At 41.3% G+C, this 25387-nt stretch overlaps 1 protein-coding gene across 6 annotated transcripts in view; it reads left to right on the forward strand.

Annotated features, from left to right (window-relative positions):
- Positions 1-20996: 20996 nt before the first annotated feature.
- The window catches only part of LOC122560775 (zinc finger protein 608-like), a 90566-nt gene continuing 86175 nt past the window's right edge, over positions 20997-25387 (forward strand). For 2 of the 6 annotated variants that reach the window (XM_043711857.1, XM_043711900.1), the window contains exons 1-2: positions 21507-22090; positions 23373-24494. In XM_043711857.1, the coding sequence (XP_043567792.1) occupies positions 23559-24494 (936 nt within the window). In that variant the 5' untranslated portion in view covers positions 21507-22090; positions 23373-23558. Of the gene's footprint in view, positions 21377-21506; positions 22091-22279; positions 22736-22812; positions 23211-23372; positions 24495-25387 lie in introns of those variants that run through there. The other 4 variants (XM_043711865.1, XM_043711892.1, XM_043711873.1 and 1 more) reach the window with 4 other exon arrangements.

A 25387-nucleotide genomic window follows, 5' to 3' on the forward strand; every position in this document is an offset into this window, starting at 1 on the left:
CCCCCACCCCACTCTGACCCTATCACCCTCACCTTGACCTCCTTCCACCTATCGCATTTCCAACGCCCCTCCCCCAAGTCCCTCCTCCCTACCTTTTATCTTAGCCTGCTGGACACACTTTCCTCATTCCTGAAGAAGGGCTTATGCCCGAAACGTCGATTCTCCTGTTCCTTGGATGCTGCCTGACCTGCTGCGCTTTTCCAGCAACACATTTTCAGCTCTGGTTGTAACAAAGACCTCATAAACTTCAATAGATATTTTCCATGGAGAAATTTTCTTTGATACACATCATGGCACGATTATACTCATTTAAAATTTCCTGGAATTATATATGCATTAATTATGCATTATAGAGAACTGTATTTGAATTTTATTACAGTGTCATTAACATATTAACCATTTTCTTATAGGCTGAAATTATTTCACATTGCAATTGTTATTTTTATATGTTCAGAATAATCTGAACTACTGTCATTATTGCAATTATGAAGAAAGAAAAGAAAAAAATGCATATTTGTGCTCATGACCTTGGGATGGCCCATTAATGTGTATCATAATTAATGAAGTACCTTGCACTATTATATTTGAGGGAAATATCATATTTTCTTTTGATTATATTGCTGAACTAACAAATGGCACTGCTTTTGGGAAATATGTCTCGATATGATATCCAGCAACATGTATCTATACCTTGGCTATAATGTAAACAATTATTTTGTGTGTTTTACAGAGGATGAGACCTAAGTGGAAGAGATTTTGTGGAAGGTAAAAAACAAAGTTAACTATGTGTTAAGGAAAATTTAAAGGATTGAAAGGTGGTTTGAGGAGAAAACTTCACAATATTCACCTTGTGCTTAAAAAATCAGCCTCTGATGGTGAAACAGGGAGTAGAGGATATGTCATAACCCAGATTCTCAGAAGCAGAGGCTTTAGGCCAGGATATATTTGGCAGATGAACCTGCTAAAGAAAGACTATGGAGGTGAGCCTGAGGAGTTTGCAATTGGATCTGTGGGATGGATAAGGGGGAGTCTGCGCAACTTTTTAAGACAGGCATGATGTATTTGTTGGAGAAAGATCAAATGGGCTACAGACGTTTCTAGTAACTCTGAACTACTTGGGAGAAGGATGCAAAGAAGCAAGAGTAAGAGATTTTCAGAAGTCAGTCTTTTCGATAGTGAATGCGCTCTGGTATTAGCAGTGGACGAAGAGGGGAAGGGATGCAAGAAGACAAGATTGCAGCAGTTAAATAATATTCACTTTGAACTTAACTGGATGTGGGGGAAGGATGAAATGGTGGTATTACATAGCATATGGTTTGAATGCAAGGGATAGCCTAAAAAGTTAATAAAGCTGAGCCAGAGGTACACAGGTGGTGGAATGCATGTGATGTAACAGGATCTTCCAAAGATATTTTTATTGAGATGCTCATAAATCATCTGAACTGTGGAACAGAAAGGTTTGATTTGTATTGAGTTAGTTCCTGCCAGATGAACAGTGATGCAGACACTAAGTTGACCTGAGCAGCTCCCCTCCCCCCTCCAGGTGAGGGAGTGGAAAAGTTAATCAGGGTTTCAGCTCTTGACCAATGTCGAATGACCCCTGCTGGAAAATTATGCGTGTACAGAGATCGGTCTCAACTATGATTTTCTCAAGAGTCAAGTAGCCATTTGACATTCCATCTCGGCACAGGTCAGGTACCCATTATCCATATGTCCAAAAACTGAAAAGATCTAAAACTGAATGTCTTTTTGGAAGTGGAACAATCAGATCTGGAGAACAAGCTGGATTCCTGGCCCTTGGGGGAAAAAAAACTTTGTTTGACCCAAACAGACCTAAGAGAGAAATGTATTTTCCAACGGGTTCGACTCAACTGTTTGGTCACGCTGGAAGCAAAACATTCACTTTTAGATCTGCTGGGGTTAAGTGTGTTTTTTTCAAAAGAACCTTAATGATTCTGAACAGAGCCGAACGGACTATAGTGAACCCACAATCTGAAAATATCCTTTATCTGGAAATTAGTTTGTCCTGAGGTTTTTGGATAATGGATTTCTGAACTGTATCAGTGTACACCCTCAGCTTATGGAATAGTACTGTAACAGAAAACATTTTAGCAAAGAGGGGGAAAAGAAGATAAAATTAATGTAATTCTGAACAATTTTTTGTAGAAATAATGTTAAGACTGGGTTTCCAGCAGGTTGTTTACACAGATTACTACAAAATGGAGGTCATGTATTGCTAAATTTCTGGTATGCCCTGCCAGCAGGTTAAGGTAGGTATGTATGTTTACGTGTAAAAAGGATTAAAATCTGGCATTTACAGATCATTGTCTCACATTGAGTCTCAGGCCTCATTATTGTTGAACCAGGAGTTGTGAATGTCTATAGGCTACACAATTCAGTTCTGCAGCACCAAGCAAGGCTTGAATTTGAACATTGGTGGTCAAAACAGTTCCGGTCATATCTGACAAGCCTATGCGGAGTGCCCTCATACCAATGCCATGACTGCGCCAGAGGCATGCAGAGTGATTGTTATTGTCAATCAGCCTGTAGTGCTGATTTGTCGCACAATCTGCCATTTTAAACTACACAGATCCAGTTAGTGCACTTGCATAATCCCTCTTGGCTGGACATGCCTTCAGCTTCATGAGGGACTTGAGCACTATTTAAAGAGCTAATCATCCAACTTCCAGTGATTGACTTAGAAAGCCTGCTTCAGTGATGAGAGCTATAGTTAGAGTCCCTGTAGATTGCAGCATGATTTGAAAATGGGGCACAAGCTGCACAGAGAAGAAACAGTGTGTGGAGCAGGTTGGCTCTCAATAGCCAGGAAGCATCTTAGGGCACACTACATGTACCTCCATTCTGGCTGGAACAGTAACGTGCTTATGTCCCTCCAAGAGGTGATCATTGGACATTGCCAGTTGCTACATCCTGCACTGCTGCCTTACAGATGATGGCACTACCAGCGGCCTTCAATGTCACCATTGCCATTATTTGCTGCACCAGTGAATCCTCTTAGGCAGGAGAAAAGAACTCTTGGATGTGCCAGGCTGCTGGAATTGCCAATGATATGGGGTGCAGTTGGCTGTACAAGCAGGGCTCTGTAAGACATTAGCAGGGAGATGGAGGTAGTAGGGACTGCAGATAATGAAGAGTCCCAACCCAAAATGTCAATTTTCCTGCTCCAATGATGCAGCCTGACCCACTATACCTTTCCAGCTCCATTTTTCATTAACAGGTAGATGTTCAGTAACTGCAAGGGCTCCCCACTCTAGAAATGCCCCTTACCAGGCACATTCACTTTGTGAATGCCAATTGTCATGACAGAAAACTCAACATCTTCTAGCTTTGTCAGTCATCAGTTCTCACTACGTAAGGCTCATCACAAAGATTCTGACTCTGGATACTGGATGGTACCTTGTTAATCACTCTGACTGTCATTAGACCATTTGAAGACAACATGCAGCAATTAGGAATTTTGTGGAGCAAACCATCAGCATGCTAAAGTATTGACTTTGCTGCCTGTATTGCTCAGCAGGAGCACCCCCAGTATTCACCAGAGTATGATTCCAATTTCATGGTGGTCAGCTATATAATCATAACATTGCTTCCATAAGGCACTAGGCCTTTGGAAATGACCTGGAGAGGATAACGAGAACAAGGGAGAATAGATAAAAGGAAATAAAAGACCTACAGAAGATGGATCCATCACCCTTTCTTTCCTGATGAATTGAGCAGACGTCATATTTTTGTTCCATTGTGATGTGAACCCCACATCACAGTTGTTCCAGAATCTTCCATTTTCAATAGATCTGCAGCAAACAATCACAGCTTCACTGTCACTAAATTCCGAAGTAAATTCTATCAACAAAGCAATATTCCATTACAACCTTATCCAGCAACATTTCCAATAATATGTACAAAACTCCACAATTAACCCACACGTACTCCATTTGTGCCTGCTTGCCTGGGCTAGTGCTCATACTCAATATTACTCCGGTAATTATATACAATTCCTGACTTTCACTGAGGAATCTATAGGTGGCTTTGGAGGACAACTTCAAGCAGCTCTGAGACTTGAGGAGCTGGCTCTAGACTTCACCATCTTGTCATGGGCAGTAGTTATCTCAGCTGGTTGGGTGAAAAGCAACAGGTAAGATACTGGTGTATGCGTTGTGTAGAGAATTTCACACTATTTTCTTGCAAGAGGATACTGGCTCATGTTTCAGGGAACCACTGTCTCTCCACCCTAGGCAGAACCCGGGAAATGCCAGTAATCCACTGAAGGACCGATATCTGAAGTGTCTTTGAATGCTGTAAGTCTGTAAGTGCCTTTGAATGCTGGTCTCCCTGCTATAGGAAAGGTGCTTATGAAATTTAAAAGGGTTCAGAAAAGAGTTAAAGGATTGAAGGATTGGAGCCATAGGGAGAGGCTGGATAGGCTGGGGATACTTTTGCTGGAGCTCTGGAGGCTGAGGAGTTACCTTTACAGAAGTTTATAAAATCATGATGGGCATGGAGAGGGTGGATATACAAGGTCTTTTCCCCAGGATAGGAAAGTCTAAAACTCGAGAGCATAGGTCTAAGGTGAGAGGGGAAAGCTTTAAAAGGGCAACATTTTTGAGGCAGAGGGTGGTGCGTGTATAGAACAAGCTGCCAGAGGAAGTGGTGGAGGCTGGTACAATTACAACATTTAATGGGTACAACATGGATGGGTATATGAATAGGAAGGGTTCAGAGGGATATGGGCCAAATACTGGCAAATGGGACTAGATTAATTTAGGATAGCTAGTCGGTGTGGATGAGTAGGACGGAAGGGTCTGTTTCCGTGCTGTATATCTCTATGTTTAAAAGAGTGTGGACTTGTGCCACCATGGTGGAAGCTTCAACAAGCTGAAATTTCATGACTCAATTTGAGCTTCCAGTGCAGCACCCAGATAGTTTATTACAGTGGAAGCTGGGATAACAGTTAGCTGACATGCTGTACCAGTAGATTTGCAAACCCTGTGTGCACTCCATTTCCAAACTGGAAACAATATGCTCAAAGCATTGCTTTCAATCCTGTTTCAAGTTGGAGCCAGTCTCCTCTGTGCACTTTGACAATACAAAGGGGATCTGAAGTAAGCCCATCAATATACCAAACATGTCATTGTGAATGCCCATCAAGATTCTCCTGCTCATTGAGATATTGAATCCAAATTGATCAAAACTCAACTGCAATAATATCTTCCACTGAGCTGGCATTTGAACCATACTTGGTATTTTAATCAATCTGCTCTAACCAATTATGGCATATTGGACTAGAACCCCAGACCTCCTGGCTCACAGGTAGGGACGTCACCACTGTGCCACAAGAGGCCCTTTTGGAATTATGCTTTCCCCCTATGCCCACTTCTATCCAGTGACTAACAGTGTGCCAATCTGACCCAGTGCAGGCCTTCACAGTTTGCACAGGGCTACTATCTAAGCTGATGGCTGCGATTGTTAGATCAAGCATGGGTGCATCTACATTGTTAGACTGAGACTATCTTCTGTGCTATAAGCACAATTACCTGTTTTGGGAGCTGGCAATCTTCAGATATGGAAGATTATGGGCTGCTGGTGTACCCAAACTCTGTCTCCTCCTTACCACATCAGAATTAAATTCCAAGCAGGAAGGCCCATGGCTCAGCATCATGTCCTGCCGCCAATTGAGGCTCTTGCAGAGACAATGAAAGACCACTTACGGACCTCAGCTCACTACCATTGGAATTTACCACCTGCAAGTTGCCCTGTCAGCATAACCTGTGTTGGCAGCTTGTCACTTAGAGTCATAGAGTCATAGAGATGTACAGCATGGAAACAGACCCTTCATTCCAACCTGTCCATGCTGACCAGATATCTCAACCCAATCTAGTCCCACCTGCCAGCACCCGGCCCATATCCCTCCAAACCCTTCCTATTCATATACCCATCCAAATGTCTCTTAAATGTTGCAATTGTACCAGTCTCCACCACTTCCTCTGATAAGGTACAGGTCTCTGTCTGATCAAGGGACTGAACATTGGGCTGAGACATGTCCACTGGATTCCACACACTGCACTTGCTTCCAATACTCCTTCCTCCTGCACCCTATGACCCCCAAACTAAGAACACCAATGCCCCACAACCCAAGCATCCCTCCTCCCTATCACTAAACTTTAGGTCCTCTCTGATCTTGCATCTCTAGCTGGGGAATGGAGAAGGCTGTTCTCTCAGCACCAGCTATAATATTGACTATGACACTGCTGAGCATACACCAATCTCTGATCGGTTGGCAGTTCACGCTGTAGGCATGACTACCCCCATATCAGAGAGCAAGATGAGGTTGCACTGGGATTGAGAGTGCCATTGACCAGAAATGTCTCATCATCTTGGAAACTGGCTGAAATTACTTCAACGGTCCCAAGGCGGATCCCACAATGTGGAGCACCATCTCCTTCAGAGGACTTTAATGATGCAGATGCACACAGTCCCAACAGTCATCCTCATTGTCCACCACCAACTCTGAGATGCTCCCCACTGTACACCTTGCACTGCAAGAGAGAGGAGAGAATGTTAGTGATGATCTTATGTCGTTTGGGTGATAACCATCCTGTCAAAGCTGAATAGCTGTTGGTATGTCAAAGATGCAAGAGATGGTTATGAGCCTTCAATGTGGTTGTTGTGTAAGGATGAGGTAGAATAATCAACAGGAGTCCATATTATTGATGGGTATGTGTATCATTGAGTGTGTTGGTTGTAGTGCAGTGAGTCAGTGTTGCCATTTGATGATGCATTCACTAACTTTGATCATGCTTGCGAGGTTTTTGAACTCGTTGGGGAGATCTTTCAAGAAGGTTCCAAGAACTGACCATTCTGGCTATTTGCATATCATTCCCTCAAGGGCCTCCTCTTCAAATATCCAAACAGAGAGGTTTTGCCGGAATTATATGAAGTATTAGTTAAACCATGGCTAGATATGGTGTACAATTTTGGTTACCATAATAAAAGGACATTATCACACTAGAAAAGGTTTCAAAGGAAATACGTAAGGATGTTTATTGGAATGGAGACTTTTACTTATTAGGATGATTAAGTTGGCTGGGCTTGGTTTCTTTGGAACAGGGAGGCTGACAGAAAATTGAATTGAGCTGTATAAAACTGAGGGGCTGTGTTAAACTTGATATGAAAGAGCTATATTCATTAGCAGAGGGGATAATAATCCAAGGGGTAGATTTCAAATAATTATTGGAAGAATTATGGGGATGAGGAGAAACCTTTTAGTTTTTTTTTCATTATTTTCCATCTATTGTCACAGTCCTCCTGGTGAAAAATTTAATCAGCTTTGCACATTTTCTATTAGAGGTAAGGCTGTAAGTACATAGATAAAGAGTTTAAGGAAGTAATCAAGAAAACAGTAGACGAAAGGTGCCTGAAGTTAATATAGCCCTCAATTTTGAGCTTAAAGGATCAAGTTATTTAGTAAAGAAATGCGTGATCAGGTGGAACATGATGTGAACCAACCAGAAGCCATTGATACATACCTAATCCAACTATGTCCGAAGTACTTCAATCTTGTGTCTCTTGGACTCGAAGGAATGGAAATGAGTTCTGAACCTGTGGAAATGACCAGATGGTGACAATGTCACTTTTACTAGAGATTGGTTCTTTGAGCGTGGAGACGATTATTGAATGAATAAACCGCACCTGCAGAGTTAGAATATCAAAGGAGGCACAAGGACTTGGCAGTTGGAAGTTTGGAAATGCAGTTGGAATTAGTTGAAGATGAGTTGTTTCCATGCAGCAGTTATGAAAGAAATAGCATTGAACTCAGGCTGAGAAGTATGAGAGTGATCAATGCCAATCTGCAAAGAATTGAGAGGTCCACAATACCATGGGATTACCATAAATATGGGTTGGAGGCTTTATATGGTGTTGAAAATTCCTCTGACATTTTCAATATAATTTATATATGCATCAAGTTTCGGAACAATGAACCACTTTTCTCCTGATTATTATCCACTTTGAAGTTGATTAGGTCCTTTAAGCTCAGTGCTTATCAAAAATTCATTAAATTGCTGAGATTGTGATTTTTTTTGATCACAGTTCTATTCCTCATCAACTATGACTTCTGCATCTGAGTCAAATTAGTCTTCTCCAGTTTATTGGAAGAGTATAAAACAAAGTTATTGACATTTTAATCTAACCAGCATATGTTGTAGGATAAAATCATCCCTCAATGAAGCATGAAATACCAGTACACTGGAGAGAATCCCATACTTGAGCCATACACTGCTTAAATTTTATAAAGGAGTCACATATATAACAATTTAATTATGTTCTCCTGTTCCAACCACAAAATGGGAAGTAACTTGCAGATGTGTGCTATTAAGTATATATTTAAGAATACATTTTGACCAGAAAAATAATCGGGAAACTTGAGAGGAATTTTGTAAAGCTACTGAGGTTAAGAAGAGTTGTTAAAACTGGTTATTCTGTACCATTCATCTTAATAAAAAAAATGAGTGATTAATAAAACTTGAGTCAGGACAAACAAGCATTAACCACAGTCTAGTGAGCAAAAATAGAGTGCTTTAGGGTACATTTTACACTGCAGTTCTTCCTGTGATCTGACAAGTCTTGACAGGTTTTATATGCACTGTGTTTTTGGACAAGATTACACCCATTATCAGTTTCTCTTCAGGTCAAATCCTCATGTTAATTATAACTCTCTTGAAACAACAACGTCCTATATAACTTTTTAACATGATATTTATTTAATGCAAAACAACCAAGCAGAATGAAATTATTTCAATATTTTTCTCTTTGAAGTTATCAAGTGATGAATCGCCAGTGTATTAAAATAATTGAGGCAGTTTACAAATGCAAGCTGCCTCTGTGTCAAAGCTGCAACTAGATTTGTATTAAAGGCATTGACCCGAATTGCCACAAAACACAATCCCCAGAGCCAAAAGAGCTGGAACCCTCAAGTTCACCTTGGCAACCAATCACAATGCACAGGATTTTAATCCACATTTGTGATTGGCTCACATACATAGAGCATTTGTTCAGTTGGCAGCAGCAACTGTGTTTCGGATTAAATACAATGAGAGTCATTCAGCAGGGCGAACACAGGTAGGGTTTGCTAACTTCACTCCCAGAATTGTCCTGGACTACTCGTGTGTTAAATGTTAACTCCCCGTCACAGTTGTGAGAAAAAACCCATGGGGGCATTGTGAAAAATTCTGCTCATCATTTTCTTTGAATATACCTTGTTTATTTGTCATAAAAGTTGTTGATATGGGTGAAGTTTCATTGGGTAGCTAGACAAATTGAAAAGAAATATAGGTGATTTTATTGAAATATATGTGCTTCTGAGGAAGCCTGACAGGGTGGGTGCTGAGAAGTTGTTTTCCCTTCCTCGGCTGACTTCTAGAATTTTCAGAATGCTCCATCTCCCATTTAAGATGGAGATGAAGAGCAATTCCATCTCTGAGAGGGTCATTAATGATTGGAATTATCCACCCAATAGATTTGTGGGGTCTAAGTCATGGAATATGCTCTAATTTGAGATAGACATATTCTTGAATTACTACAGTGTCAGAGGTTCTAGAGAAAAGGCAAGAGAGAAGATTTGAGTTGACGATCAGATCGCTAGTGATCTTACAAAAGGCATAGCAGGCTTAGGGGGCTGAAAGGCTCCTATTTTATGTTCTTACACAAATTATAACAGCAACTCCACTTAAAACTTTGAACCCACATGCAACTTAAAAGGAGTTAATCCTAGAAGTATCTTTAAATATATGTAGCATAATACATGTTCAGGTATTCATATCTGTAATGAGCTGCAGAATCAGCAAGTGGGCATCCCATTATGTACCCCCGATGCTTCCAGCATTTCAATACTGCTTCTCTACTTGGTGTTTAAAGATAACATAGAACAGAGAGCGCAGGAGGATCCTGTAACCTGAAGACTGTGTTTGAAGTCCTGCACTGGAATTAATTGTCTCAAAGTGCATATAAGTTGGGAAAGGTGAAACTGAGGGATTTATAGAAGGTCAGAATAAATACCTCTGCCACATTTCCTTTTATTCTTTGCTCATTCACTCATTGCCTCCCCATCTATAAACATTAGGAACTACACCATATTATATTTATTGCCATGTAAATAATAGTTAAAAGATGTGTTGCCCATCCAGTAAAAGCTGACACCCTGTCTGTGGACTGGGGCTATGACCACCTGGTTGTCGCCCACACTCAGCATGGTGTGAGACAAGCCATGTCACCCTCCCTATCAATACCCCTACCCACCTTGTGGGAACATGCAAGTACCTTCCACAGTCACCCCTATCTTCCTTTGCTGGTGTCTGAGTGGCCCTCCATGTACTTCCCCACTTAGCTTTCCCTTGGACATTCATTACTGTCTTTTGTCACAGAGCTCTTGCAGTTCCAGCAATAGTGGAAGTGGCGCTACTCCCAACAACATTGCTGAGTCTGAGGAGCTTCTGGCCTCTAATGAGTCAGCAGCTCTTGGAGTTAGGATTCTCATCCTGAACGTTTCGAGGAACCCTAATAGCAAGTAGCCAAGGTGAATGATTGCAATTTAATTCCATGACGGTTCCTAGAAAAGTAAAGTTACTCATTGCCACTGGACAAGACCATTGCTACAGTTATTCAATTCAATCCATTACATGAATTGCCATTTCATATTGTATAGGTTAGAAAGACTGCTTCAGGGCAGGAGATATGATTTTCAAATACTTTTCACACCAGTCATCCTCAAAGTTACTCTTCGATTTGTCTGCAAAGATAAAGGGTCTCGCTAGTTTGGGACAGTTGTACATACTGCTTATATTGCTTTTGGAAAATGAGATAGATAAGATTTACTACTATTCCACATAGAGTCATAGAGATATACAGCATGGAAACAGACCCTTCAGTCCTACTCGTCCATGCCGACCAGATGTCCTAACCTAATCTAGTCCCATTTGCCAGCACTTGGCCCATATCTCTCTAAACTCTTCCTATTCATATACTCATCCAGATGCCTTTTAAATGCTGTAATTGTACTAGCCTCCACCACTCCCTCTGGCAGCTCATTCCATACACACACTACCCTCTGAGTGAAAACATTGCCCCTCAGGTCCCTTCTTTATCTTTTCCCTCTCACCTTAAACCTATTCCCTCTAGTTTTGGACTCTCCAACCCCAGGGAAAAGACCTTGTCTGTTTATCCTATCCATGTTCCTCATGACTTTATAAACGTCTATAAGGTCACCCCTCAGCCTCTGACGCTCCAGGGAAAACAGCCCCAACCTGTTCAGCCTCTCCCTATAGCTCAATATTTAAAGGAATATTATAATGAGGAGATCTGGTACTCTAATTCTGCAATCATAATTTTTTTTGTGGAGTTCAGCACGTACTGCAAATGTTTGCTCTGGATATATTTTATTTTACCAAATCAGCTTTCTATTTTAAATGCATTCAGACCAATATCATCACTGATGTGCAACAGCTTAAACCCTACGCATTTCACATCTTGTACAGTTCCCCTGTGCATGACATTTTCTAACTTAAAGGTGCGATAGAGAGCAAAGAGTATTAATATTGCACTTTTGACATGGCAAAAACATCTTTAAGCACCACACAGAAGTGTTATAAAACACAATGTGACACTCGAGCCTCATGAGACCACAATAGGGCAGATGGTCAAACACATGGTCAAAGAGACAGGTTTTAATGATTGTCTTGCAGGAGAAGAAAGCAATGGAGGGGTAGAGTTTTAGAAAGGAAATTTAAGAACTTAAGGTCCTAAATAGCTGGAGGCATGGCCGCTAAGGGGATAGAGATTAAAATTGAAAATTCTCAAGAAGAATTAGAGGAGCCTAGATATCTTGTGTGGACTGAAAGGGGCAAGAATGGGAGAAAATAGTGTGAATTATCGAACTCCTTAGATTTTGGCTCCATAACTGGATTTCCAGAAACTTGGGGATATTGTATTATGGATCTGATTGGAGATAGGAGGACTTGCCAAAAAATGAAAGTGTGCTGAGAAGCCATTCTAATCTGCAAGATTGCAGCTTTTATTCAGATAGAGCCAGGAGATAGCAGTCAATCCATTCCCAGGGGGTAGGGTGACACTTCAAATAGGTAAATGGTTTTGAAGCCTTGGATTCTTGCTTTGTAGATTGAACTGTGGCTCCCAGCAATGGAAATAAGGCAAGGACAGCACCGGAAATTTCCTCCTGAACCTAAATCTCACCACTGCCATTAAATCCCTCCTCATAATAAACCATCTTCGAAGATCCAACAGACTTTCACATCTAAGAACAGACAGTGCCTTACCCTAAGGTCACATGCCCTGCTTGTGGACAAAAAACAGACCACCTTGCCCTAGCTTGTGAGATCAGATTTCAGGAGTTAGGAGTTGACACTCTTCTCTGGAATTCAGGAAAAAAGGACTTGAGATAGATTGGGAAGGGGAAGGAGAAGCCAAGGGAGCTGGGGTTAAAGATTGATCCTTCAGCAGGTTGGGCTCTCTTTCCCTGAGGACAGGGTCCCCATTTTGTACTGTAATCCCTGCTTGCCTCCTCTTGCCATGTCAGCCATTGGAGATATTTGCTCCTTCTCCCTTTTTTACAATAGACCCCACCAACCTGGAAACTTCTCAATCATAGAGACTCATAGAGTCATACAGCATGGAATCAGAGCCTTCGGTCCAATTCATCAATGCCGACCAGTTATCCAAAACTGAACTACACCCATTTGCCTGCATTTGGCCCATATTCCTCTCAACCTTTCTTATTAATGTACCTATCCAAATGTCTTTTAAATGTAGTAATTGTACCCACTTCTACCACTTCCTCTGGTATCTCCTTCCACACACACACCACCCTTGGGGTGAAAATGTTGCCCATCAGATCCCTTGTAAATCTTTCTCCTCTCACCTTAAATCTATGCCCTCCAATGTTGGAATTGCGTACCCTTGGAAGACCTTGGTGATTCACCCTATCCATGCTGCTCATAATTTTATAAACCTCCATAAGGTCACCCCTTAGTCTCCAACATTCCAGGTTAAAAAGTCGCAGCCTGTCCAGCCTCTCCCTATAAACCAAACTGTCCAGTCCCAGCAACATCTTTGTAAATCTGTACCCTTTCTAGTTTATCAACATTTCCTATAGCAGGGCGACCAGAAACGTATGCAGTATTCCCAAAGTGGCCTCACCAATGTCTTGTATAGCTGCAACATAATGTTTCAATTCCTACACTCAATGCTCTGACCAATAAATACAAGCATGCCAGATGCCTTCTTCACCACCCACCTCCACCATCAATATTAGCGCATCTGCAAACTTATAATCATTCCTCCTATATTTTCATCCAAATTGTTGATATAAATGAGGAACAACAGTGGACCCAGAACCATCCTTAGTACTATGGTATAAGTTCCTGGAATGTGTACAAAATGTTCTTTTTACATCAGTATATTGAAGAACCAAGCTAGAAACAGGGTGTCTTACATTTGGGTTTGTGAAATCAGGAGGGTCTTTTCCCAACCCATGCCAGGGAAATTTCAGGTCTATCCCTCTATTAAGATCAGTGGAGAAATCCTCCCAAATTTGGAACATTTTCCCAACCAGGGAAGTAATCTCCCATCTAAGGCTGACATTGATGCGGAGATTCAATACTGTTTCCGATCTGCAAGCGCTGCCTTTGGACTTAGGATGAGAGTCGCCGATGACCGCAACATCTGTACAGACACAAAGATCACTGTATATAAGGCAGTCATTGTTCTGATTCTTCTAAATGGCTCCTATACTTGGACTATGTATAGATGCTACCTCAAGGGTCTTGAGAAGTATCATCAACGCTGTCTGAGATGGTTGTTCTACATCAGCTGGGAGGACAAACATACTAACATCAGCATCCTTGAAGGAGCCAGTAATACCAGCATTGAGGCGATGATCATCTAAAATCAACTCCACTGGGCCAGCCATGTGCTTAGGATGCCTGAGTCTGGATTACCGAAGCGCTACCATGGAAACCGGCTGCCATCTCACGGGTAGTAATGTGAGATACAGGCAGACTTTGAGAGGGGATCCTGTAAGTGATGTCTGGCACACGTTGTGAGGTTAGAGCTTCACAGCACATAGAGAAAGCCAAGTTTTCTGATTTCTGTGTTTCTCATTACTGAGCCTCAATCGGTCAAAATGTTAAATTCTCCCGATTCAAGTTTAACCGGTATAATGTCCAAGATATGAAACGTGTGGGGACTGAGAATCTCTCAATAATTTTTAAACATTTATTCATTCGCAGTATATATGTGTCACAGGCTGGTCCAGCATTTATTGCTTATTCTTAATTGCCCTTGAGAAGGTAATAGTGAGGTATCTTCTTGAACTGCTGCATTCTGTATGGTGTATGTGCACCCACAGTGCTATTGGAAAGAAAGTTTCAGGATTTTTACCCAGCAACAGTGTGAAAAACTTATAATTTGATCAAAAGATTCACATCAAAGGACAATGTTTGGAATTGGTTACTTACTGCCTAGCATTTAGCTATTATGTGCAAACTACCGATTTCACCTATAAAATGAAACACTAAAATAAACTTGCTGGGATTTGCTAAGTAACACTGGAACTTTCATAATTTTCTTCAATTTAGCATAGACAAAGTGAAAGCAATCATGTTTGGTTCCTTAAGTGCAGATTTCATTCCTTCTTGAATTTGAATGATTTATTGTCGCTTGCATTTTACAGTGAATAATGCAATAAAATACAATTTAAACCTTCCACTGTTGTTGCAATCTAGCACCAGTTTGAACAGTAAAAAGACATAACTGAAAGAGAGTCTATCATCGTTTCGCTGCCTCCAGGTGAGTCCTGAGCTGGCTCACCAATCACACTTGCGCCGGCACCCTTCCTCCACTGCCTCACTGCCACCTGGGATGGACTCATATTGTATGAGTTGCCAATCGTTAGGTGCCATCTCTTCACTGCTGGCCCATCTTGCCAACAACGTTGATTCCCATGCTGAACCCTGGCTCACTCTGCAACCAGAAGGCCATGGCTCCCCTGACGGGCCTGGTTTCTCCCACACCAAGCATCCCACCCTTCTTTGCTGGCATTACCATCTTGAGAGTCCATTGCCTTCAATTGAAGGAGGAGCTGCTGCTGGGAGGCTCTGATCGCTGGGAGGATGTCCTTGCTGCAGCTGCCTCCAATTGCTGGAAGGTGCCATGCCCGCCAACTGCTTCCAACCACCAGGAGACTGCTGCCACTCCATGTACAGCCTGCTCTTGCTGCCACACAGATGCCGCCAACTAGCCCACCAAAGACAAAGAAACAAAAGAGAAAAAAAAGAAAGACAAAGAGCAGAAGAGAAAAAAGAAAAAGCAGATGGGAGCAGATGAGCCCTGGGCAAGAGCCCAAATGCAGCTCTGCTACCCCACTGCCATCTTGGACAGCCCTTTTCTGATCTGTCTGATTGCTTCACCAGCTGGATTTGTTGGTACACCTTGAAATACTGTTCCACCATAAGAAGGTCTTTAAACCCGACATCTGGTCTCTCAATAAGACTCCAGAAGGTCATTTGCAAAATATCATCTGTCTTCATCCTGCTTGTATATTCACCTCCACTGAAGTGTTCATCCATGTCTTCGTCAGTTCAAGACTCGCTCTGCCCTAATTAATCTTCAACTCATCCACAACATCAATGATCATTTTGTCTTCACTAAATTCAGCACATCAATCTTTGGAATTACTTCTTCCAAATAAAATTATAATCTTTAATTGCAAACTCTACAAACATCTTTCTCCAAACTCCATTACAAACCCCATTTTCTATTATCTTCTGATTCTTCTCTATGGTATATCCTCCTCTCCCTCCATTATCAATACCAATGTCTCCAGGCACCACCCCACCGCACACTTCTAAACACCCCCACTTTAAAGCCTGCTCAAAATCTATCTTGGCAACCATAAGCTTTATCACTTCCACCATGTCCTCTCCCATTTCCTGCATTGTTTCCCTGATTTCCTGTAAAAATGTCTTGGAACGTTTGTCAGTTGAAGGGTACTACATCATTATAAGTTACTGTTCCTCCTTTAGCGTTACAAGTGCATTGGGAATAAACAATTCATGAAGTTGTGATAACATCTTTCCATTTCTACTACATGTGAGTCCAGCCCAGGTTGTTGAGATAAACTGGTAGCAGGATCAAAGGGGAATATACTTGATCACTCTCAATGTTATTTCTAGTGGATCCTACCTTAGAATATAAACTGATGACAATTCAAGACAAATTGATGTTGAAATGCCATCTCACCCTGAGAAAAATGTGATTATTCCACAAAATCCAGAAGTTTGCATTAATTAAGGTGATGATTGTCTATGATTGGATCAAATCATTACTGGGGCAAAGTAAACTTTATTCTGTAATCATTTGCATTAGGATATAACTGGACTTGTTGAGTGTTGATACTGAAAACAAAAAAATGTCATAATGAAAGTTTTGGTAAGGAAAGAAAATGGGTTATTTTGTTATGCAGGGAGTCACTGAGTGACAATGAACAATTGTAGGGTGGTATGCATTTCCAGTCTAAATGTAGCTGGAGCTGTACTGCAGAGTGATTGTGGAAATGAAATGTTGCTTTGCTGCAAATCAAACTGTTATCAGACTGTGTAAAGACAGTCATGAGATGTGCAAGACCTTTTCTAAAAACTAAAATTTCAATTAATCTATTGCACTTTTTCCGGTATCTATTCCATTCCAAAAAGAAATGAATATGAAATCAAACATGAATAATCAGCTGCAGTTGTCAAATACACTACTAAAATACAACAGGAAATGCATCAAAAACTAAAATAATTAAAATCACAAGGAACATTTTATTCCCCTTATATTTTCTAAATTATTATTCTTTTATAGAATTGTGTATTTTAAACTGATATGAAAAATGTTGAAAACAGACAAGATAGATTTTCATTTATAGGTTTTGAAAACAATACTGTCTTATCACAACATTCCCAGTAATGTTAATCAACAGCAGTTTGTGAGTACTCAGTGAATTTTTTGTTTCAATTACATTGAATCAATTGACAAAGCTGGCAAGGAATTAATTGCTTCCCAAGGTGCACTCAATTGAATGTTACTGGGGACATTAGATTACCCAGTCACCACCACCCCCAACCCCGTGCACAAATCTGGTTTTTGAACTTGATCCAGTATCTTGACTTAGAAATTCAACCACTGCAAGAAGAAAAGGACAGATGTGCAATACAGTAATTTGGTATGAATCAGAGAATAAATAGCATTTGGGCATGAAGCCAGATTATGTTAGCTTGGACACTTTGGGTTCATAGGCTAACGCTACGAGCAACTTTGCTAGTACAATGAAATCAACCTTATAGGAGGGGACAGGGAGCCAGGGTCTCAGGGTTTATTTCTGCAGGTGTTGTGGCACGCACTCAAATCGAGAAGACAGACAAATGGGAGCTGATAATGTGATGTACTACACAGGAGATTAGAAACTAAATTCTTAGCACAGGGGGTGGTTAAAATGTGGAGTTGTCTGGCAGAAACTATCAGAGAAGCAATATTCCTAAATTAAGCTGCTTGAGAAAGAAAGTAATATGAAATGAAGCGGGAATGAGCAAATCAGAATTAGACCAGATGACTCCTGTGGAGTAAAATTTGACGGATGGGATGGTACTATTATACTCTTATGATTCTATCATTTCATAATATTACAATATAGTTTAAAATCATATTTCACAAATCTGCATACAGCTAAAAAAGTAAAATCTCACAAAAATACAGAACATGAATTAACATGCAAAGACATTGAGGACAAACAGAAAATTAATATCTTTAAGAATCATTGCAATTTAGAATCTCCAATATTCACTCGCGAGTGAACAGCTAAACAAATCATTGTGATCATATGAATGTTGCACAACGCCATTTCATTTTTAAAAACTATGTGAACAAACAATAATTAAATTATTGTAATGGCGTATATGCAGATGCCATAGTAATTGTATCTACGTAAACTGAATCTGTTTAGAAAGCAAAATAGTGTTGATAAGAATATTTTATAAATTTGTTTTATTGTAAAAATATAAGTAAAAATGCTGGTCGACGAAAGAGTATGGTGGATAATTAAACAGAGAGCCTATGGCTGTCCCTGACATCGTTATTGTCTATTTATAATCTGAGAGACAAGAAAGATTTAGCGTGTGATAACGTGCCACTTCTGCATGCTCACGATATACATCATACATTGCTATTCATTGGCTAGGCAAATATTAAACTTTCATTTCTATCATTTTAAAGGGTGAAACCTCTTGAAAGGATTTTGTTGTAGCAAGCAAGATACATAAATGAATCAGAGCAAACAGGAATGATCCATTGATAGAAACCAGCAATGGCTCTTGTTAAAACATATTTTGGATTGTGGCTTCCCAGACGCCAGTGAGGTTATTGTGCGCTTTGCTGCTGCCCATCCCCCACTCAGTCTCCTTTGTAGAAACACTCAGTGGAAGAATGAGGAAATGATCGCTGCTTAATGCATTGCCACGGGCTCAAAATAAAACACGCTCAACATGTCCAAACAGAAACATTGTTATCAACCACACACACACACAACAAAAAGAAGCTATTACGAAACACCGACTACGACCTCTGCAGAATGTGTTTATGGCAAAAATGTGAGTGAAGCATGAAGGTTGCTCTTCAGCTAAACACGGGCTGACTTTCGGTTGCAGAGACTTAGGGTGATCGCTGCCAAATGCGACATAATATTTTAACACCCTGCCCCCAAAGAGGCAACATTGATTGTTGGGCATTCGCATTGAAAAGCTTCTTGTTGCATGTTCTGTACTCGGGCAAACGTTTGCTCTGCAAATATTATTTCCCATGTGTTATCGGTTGGGGGGAGGGGGCTCTAAGGGCAAGGACAAATAGCAAAGAGGAATAAACACACAAGCCGTCGTCAGAGAAACACCATTCGCCATACGGTTCACTTGCCACACATGCAGTAAACACACACCATACCACAGATTATATGCTGCAGACACTACACAACACAGACTGCACAGACCAGGCGCCTATCCATTGATCAAATCTGGGAGTTGCCCAGCCGCATCAAACCAGGATAACTTCAGATCTGACTCTGGTTTGTGAATTTCAGACAGATTAGTCTTTGTGCCAGAGAAGACTTCCATTTAGATACGTATCGAAAAGGAATGGGCACACGTGAACATGCACATTGGTAGAAATACAGAGAAAAAATAAAAACGGAAAGATTCGCATTGATAGACACAATTGACACGTTTTATAATCATGCACGTTTTATAATCGAAATTCAAACACATCTAAATGACATGACAGAGGTCTGCATAAAAATCATGCAAGGCATCCACCAGAGAGTAAGACACCATGCACTACACTCAAGTCATATGCTACAGAGAGACACACGCCAAGATGCTTAAGTATGCTTAAATGTAAAATATAACGCATACACACAAGTAGATACAGCTATGACAATCGACATAATGTGCACACAAACACCATCCACAGGTCGTATAAATAATTCCCAGACATAACATACAATAATTCTCTGGACATATACACAAACACAGACACGCACAGGAACATCCACAGATGTAAACAAAATCGCCATATATGGGCACACTATAAAATCTGGCGCACAAGAAAAAAAAAGAGACATGGAAAGCTTTATTTTAAGGAGTGCTGCAAATCGCCTCTAACATCAATGCCACCCTCGGGCGACCGTCTATGTGGAGTTTGCACATTCTCCCCGTGTCTGCTTGGGTTTCCTCCGGTTTCCTCCCACAGTCCAAAAATATGCAGGTTAGGTGGATTAGCCATGAGAAATGCACGATTCCAGGGATGGGGTGGATGGGATGCTCTTCGGAGGGGAGATGGGCCGAATGGCCTGCTTCCACACTGTAGGCATTTTATAATCTTTTCACTGCAAAATATCCATCTTGCTTGGCCTGAGGTAATAGAACAAGAGTCCGCGTATCTTAAACTTTTTTTAAAAATTCAATGTCACTGTTCTTCAAAGATACCGCTGTTCCCTTGTAATTGCTGAACAATTAAAATACATTGGCAGAGCAAAAATTCTTACATGTTTAATTTAGGGACAACACAAACACCACAGAGGGAAACCATTCTATAAAGATTAGAGTGAATGCTTCCAGCTGTCGTGCTTTTAAAACACTCCGGATAAAGATGTTTTGAAAAACGTGCCGCATACAAGGAAAAGTGATGTCCTTTCTGATTTTAAAGTTCAATGTTTGATAGTATAATGTTTAGTAAAGTGGTGGGCTATCGTTTTGGTTGGGGTGCTGCAAAGACTATTAGTCTAAATATTGTCTTCAATCTGTATTTTCTGGATGAACAAGAAAGTAATTTCTGGTTAAGGACAGATCGCTATAACTGTAAATAGGCATGATATAAATTATCTGGATGGTGGTTACATTTTACTGCATATCTAAATCCCATGACCTAAGCGTTCTGGATGAGGGCTGAAGAAAATCTAAATGTGTGCCTTCCGTCGTATAATGTTCTGGATGAAGCAGAAAGTCAATGTAACTATTTGTTTTATGCTCAGTGGGCCCAACGTTTCTTGGATCTGGTTCAGCTGGGTGCTTGATTAAGGTACTGCTACCTGATCAGGGCTTTAACGAGACAAGGGTGAAAGTGTCTGATTTTTGCAGGCGCTGCTAGCTAAACGCTCAACTGCTGAGAGTTGAATGCTCTAGTGCTGACTCTGTTGGAAGCTCCTTTGACACACAGGGACTGACTTGACTCTTGCGCTGGAAGCTCAGCTCCTCTCTCTCACACACACACATACACAGAGATGGGAAAACGCGCAGCCAATGATTGAGCTCAGTTTCATAAAAGCTGCGCTCTGAGTGGCTGCAGGGCGAATGTCTGTGAAACAAAGGAGAGAGCCGGGTCTGGTGCACAGACACTAATGTTCAGCCAGCAAAACACACAGACACTGCGAGGACAAGCCAATCCACCCAGAAAAGCACAGGCAATGTGAGGACAAACCAATCCACACAGACACTGCAAGGACAAGCTAATCCACTCAAAAAAAAACACAGACACTGCGAGGACAAGCCAATCCACCCAGCGAGCACACATCGCCATACAGCCACAGTGGTATAGAACAGGCAGTCACATTAGCACAGCACTTGATGTAAAACAAACAAATGCATTTTCATATCACACGAAGACCAGGGCAAAACCGAACCAATACCGATCGTAAGTACATTGTGCAATAACCTGAGTGTGAAGTTTTACCAATTCCACCAGACAACCGTCTCTTTTGGCAAGACAAGTAAGCGCTTTTCAAAGTTCTTTTTTTGTAAAAAATAAAACTTTACTCCCTGTCCCCAATTTTGAACAAACTCGAGGAGATTACTGAATACGATAAGAGTTTTGATTCATCTTGTTGATTTGAAAATTGTGTCCGGGTGCTGTTTCCTTTTTTTTGGTTTTACTTCCACGGTTTTTAAAAGAGGAAACAAATTTGGCTGTTAGTCCCTCGTGACACCTACCGTGCTAACTTGAGCTTGTAAATAGCTGCAAGTTTTTTTTTGCTGAAGTTGACTTTAATAAGCATTTACAACTGTCGATCACGAACGCTTCCCCTCCCCTTTTTTATTGCTGATATGAGAAGAACGTGCAGCGTGTTCTGAAGATTTGTGTTTAATCTCACCCAGGCGATAAGAGCTCCCTAAGAGATTTGACCCCCCTCCTTCCCTCGATCAAAATTACAGATTTGAAGTTTTCCCCGATTTTGTTTCTCTCTAAGGCGAGATCAGTTTTCTGATACGCTTGTCACCGATTTTTGTTCTCACGTCAAGCTACAGGGAATCTTGGATTCACGTGATTGAAGCTCGAACAGTAACAAAATAGCTGCTTTTAGATGGTTGGTTGTTGAAACCTCCCCCTTTAAATCCATCAACAATTCATTACAGCTTTTAGCTCTAAACGCCAGCTAATTAAACTGTGTAGCTCCTAATCCGAGTACAAGATGACAAAAAAAATGGTAAGCAGACAATCGTCAACGTTTGCAACAAACCGGTGCTGGTGATATAAGATTTTTTTTCACTCCTTCCTCCTCTCCCCAGCACCCCTCCCACCCCCTTTTCCTTCTCCCCCTGTCCTCGTCTTGTTGTATTTGAAGCTGTCGATTATGAAATTACCACATGATTGACTGGCGTCGTTTCCTCGCTTAATTTGTATGTTTGACACTGTTTTGAGAGACGATGGTGCCACGTCCGGACAAAATGTGTAATCCAGTCCAGGTTTCTGCTGGTTTTTTTTACCCTTCCCTAATTTATCCCAGGGTTAGCACATTCTGTCTTCTTTCAACCGGACGCTTGTAGTTTTCCTTTCTTTTCTCTGTGTGCTATAATCATTTACTGATCACGATGTTTCCAAAAGTGTGCGGTTAAGGCGGAATGTGAAGTTTGGAAACTTTATTTTTTTTTAATTTTTGGACCTGTATATCAAATCTTTTTCTTGAAAAAAAGAAATCAATGTATACCCCCATGCATGTGGCTATTGTTGCTCGGGACGCGAGTGTGGACTTTAATTTTTTTTCGTGCTGGGAAAAGGCACGGAATCCGGATTGTCTGCCAGGAGAAAGGAGGAGGAGGGGATCGAAGTGAAACATTGACTTGGCGATGAGGTTTATAATGTTTCTTCCATTCTGATATTAGCACAAGTTGTGCAGCATGGTGATGTATGGGGAAATGTTGCAATTTTTTTTGTGTGTGTGGGGAGGGGGTTTAATGCGGGGAAGAGATGTTTGAATGATTTGAAGGTAAGAGTTGCAGCTACCCATGATGCATGCTTTTCAGACTTTGAATGGTTACACTGATCTTTGTCAAACAACCTCATTTGCGGTCACTGAGGCCACCTTGGTGCAGAGCTCATGGAGCGCGAACGGGCGGTGATCCATTTCCAGCAATGTTTTTAAACGCGTCTCTTTTGCACCATGATAACTTTCTCAGATGTTCGTGTTTGGCAAAAGAAAAAAATCAAGTCTGTGTCTTTTTTTGCCCCCCCCACCGTATGTTCTTTTATGTGTTTTTTTGTTTGGTTATCCTCTCTCATTTGGGTTGGTGTGAAATTACAAAGGTCAACAATGAAACAGGGCGACTGTAAGGACCTATATATATATATTCTTTTAAAGCCATGTAATCGGATTGTCTTTTAATATTGGGAAATTCAAATCAGACTCACTCGCTGAAAAAAGAGTGAGGAAAGAAAGCAAAATGTTAGTCTCACCCAACAACCGATTCATTAGTTTTATCTTTTTGCAGGAAGTAATTTATTCGTGCGTGTGGATCGTGTGAGTCGAAAATAAGGGAAATATCTATCTCTCTGTCTCTTTCTGTATAAAATAAACACATGAGAGGGTTGAAACACGTGGCGGAGAAGCGAATGTCCTCCCACATCCAAAGCAGCGAAGTTCATCCAGTTTTTATCCAAGCGATCCCATCTTCAGGATGTCAGTGAACAGTTCCATTGCTACGAGTAAAGGTGTTGATTCAAACGCGGTTGATACTTACGACAGTGGCGATGACTGGGAGATCGGAGTGGGGAATCTGATCATCGATCTAGACGCGGATCTGGAGAAAGACAGGCAGAAATTGGAGATGAATAACTCGAGTTCGAGCAGCGGCGGCATTGCAGCCCCGGGCAGTGGCAGCAGCAGCAGCAGCAGCAGCAAGGACTGCGGGGCCAGTGTCACAGCAGCTTCAGCCCTTTCTGAGAGCCTCAAATTCACCTCCTCTTCGGTCCAGCCTCCCCCTGGCAATCCCCACAAGGAGACTGGCAAATCCAAAGTGAAAAGAAGCAAAACTTCCAAGGATGCTAATAAATCTCTCTCCTCCGCCGCACTGTATGGGATTCCTGAAATTAGCAGTGCTGGCAAGAGGCAGGAAGTTCAAGGGCGCCCTGGAGAGGTTTCTGGCATGAATTCAGCCCTGGGTCAAACAGTGAGCAGCAGCAGCAGCAGCAACAGCGGCAGCGGTAGCGCTGGTTGCAACAATAATAACAATAACATTAATAATAACACTGCCCTTGGCAATTGCACTAAAAACAAAGAGGAGAAAGCGGGCAAGGGCACGGGCAGGGGAGGCTCGAAGCGGGATAAGGAGGCTGCCAGGTCTCGCAAGGATGGCAATAAGCAGGAGGTGGGGGTGCACCCTGGACAGCACCCGATGTCAGCGCCCGTGACACCCGCTGCCCATCTCTTTAATTTCGGTGCCAAAAGCGGCAGCAGCTCCTTACAGTGCTGCGGGGAGCCCACAGCCCGTATCCCGGACATTAAAACCACTCTGGAGTCAGGAATACTGAGCAACCCTGTCGTTCTGAAAAAGGATGATGAAGAGCATGACGAGGAGAGTGTCCGACCCATCAAGAAGTTGAAAACTGATAAGGTAATTTGCACTTTTTAAAAAAAAGTTATTGATGATTTCTTTGTTTTTCTTTAAATGATTGCTTTATTCCATGTGATATGATTGCTGCACTAAACTGAGAATCTCCCATGGCTGACTTAAATATCAGGACAATATTTTTGATGTTTCAATTCGACCCATCCGCCAATTTTAGTGTGGTTGGAGGTATAAAATACTTTGCGGTTGCATTCCTTAACAAGTGTCCCAAACACATCAAATTATAATGCATTTTTGCAATAACAATTATGGTGCAGCTTTTTTTGGTAAGCATGAATAAGTGAGAACGTCAACATTTTCGCTTTTTTTAAGTAACAGGCTGGTGTTATGGTTATACATATACATAAACAACGGAATCACAGCCGCAGCTGGAGAGAAATGAGGTTATTGTAATCACTACTATTTGCCTGAAGGATGGGGGAGGTGCTTTGTAATCAAATACAACAGTAAACGTCTTCATAAAAGCTGAACTAACCTTGCCTTCTTGGGATGCAGAGATGGTCGATATGATGCCTGACATTTTGCTAACATGGGTTTTGTAGATGTAGTGTGAAAAGGAAGTTTGGCCTTTGCTTCCATTGTTAGTATGCAACCTGGCTTTTGATATGTTGGTGATTATCCAAATACTATGGAGTTTCTCAGTAGGCTCTGATCCATTGTTTGCTGGATAATTATTGGGGTTGGGAGGGTGTGGTGGTGGTGGGAAGTGTCATTGGAATTGTGCTATTTTAAGTGAAAAGACACTTAGTGAAGGTAACAGTTTTACAAACTATGCCCTCACTATTCCTGAATAAGTTCTGCAAGTTTCTTATTTTTAATAGGCATGTTTAGATCAAGGCTCTAAAACTGCTTTGCATTGTTATGAACAATGAAGCTTT

Source organism: Chiloscyllium plagiosum, chromosome 2, assembly GCF_004010195.1.
Source record: "Chiloscyllium plagiosum isolate BGI_BamShark_2017 chromosome 2, ASM401019v2, whole genome shotgun sequence".
Classification (NCBI taxonomy): Eukaryota; Metazoa; Chordata; class Chondrichthyes; order Orectolobiformes; family Hemiscylliidae; genus Chiloscyllium; species Chiloscyllium plagiosum.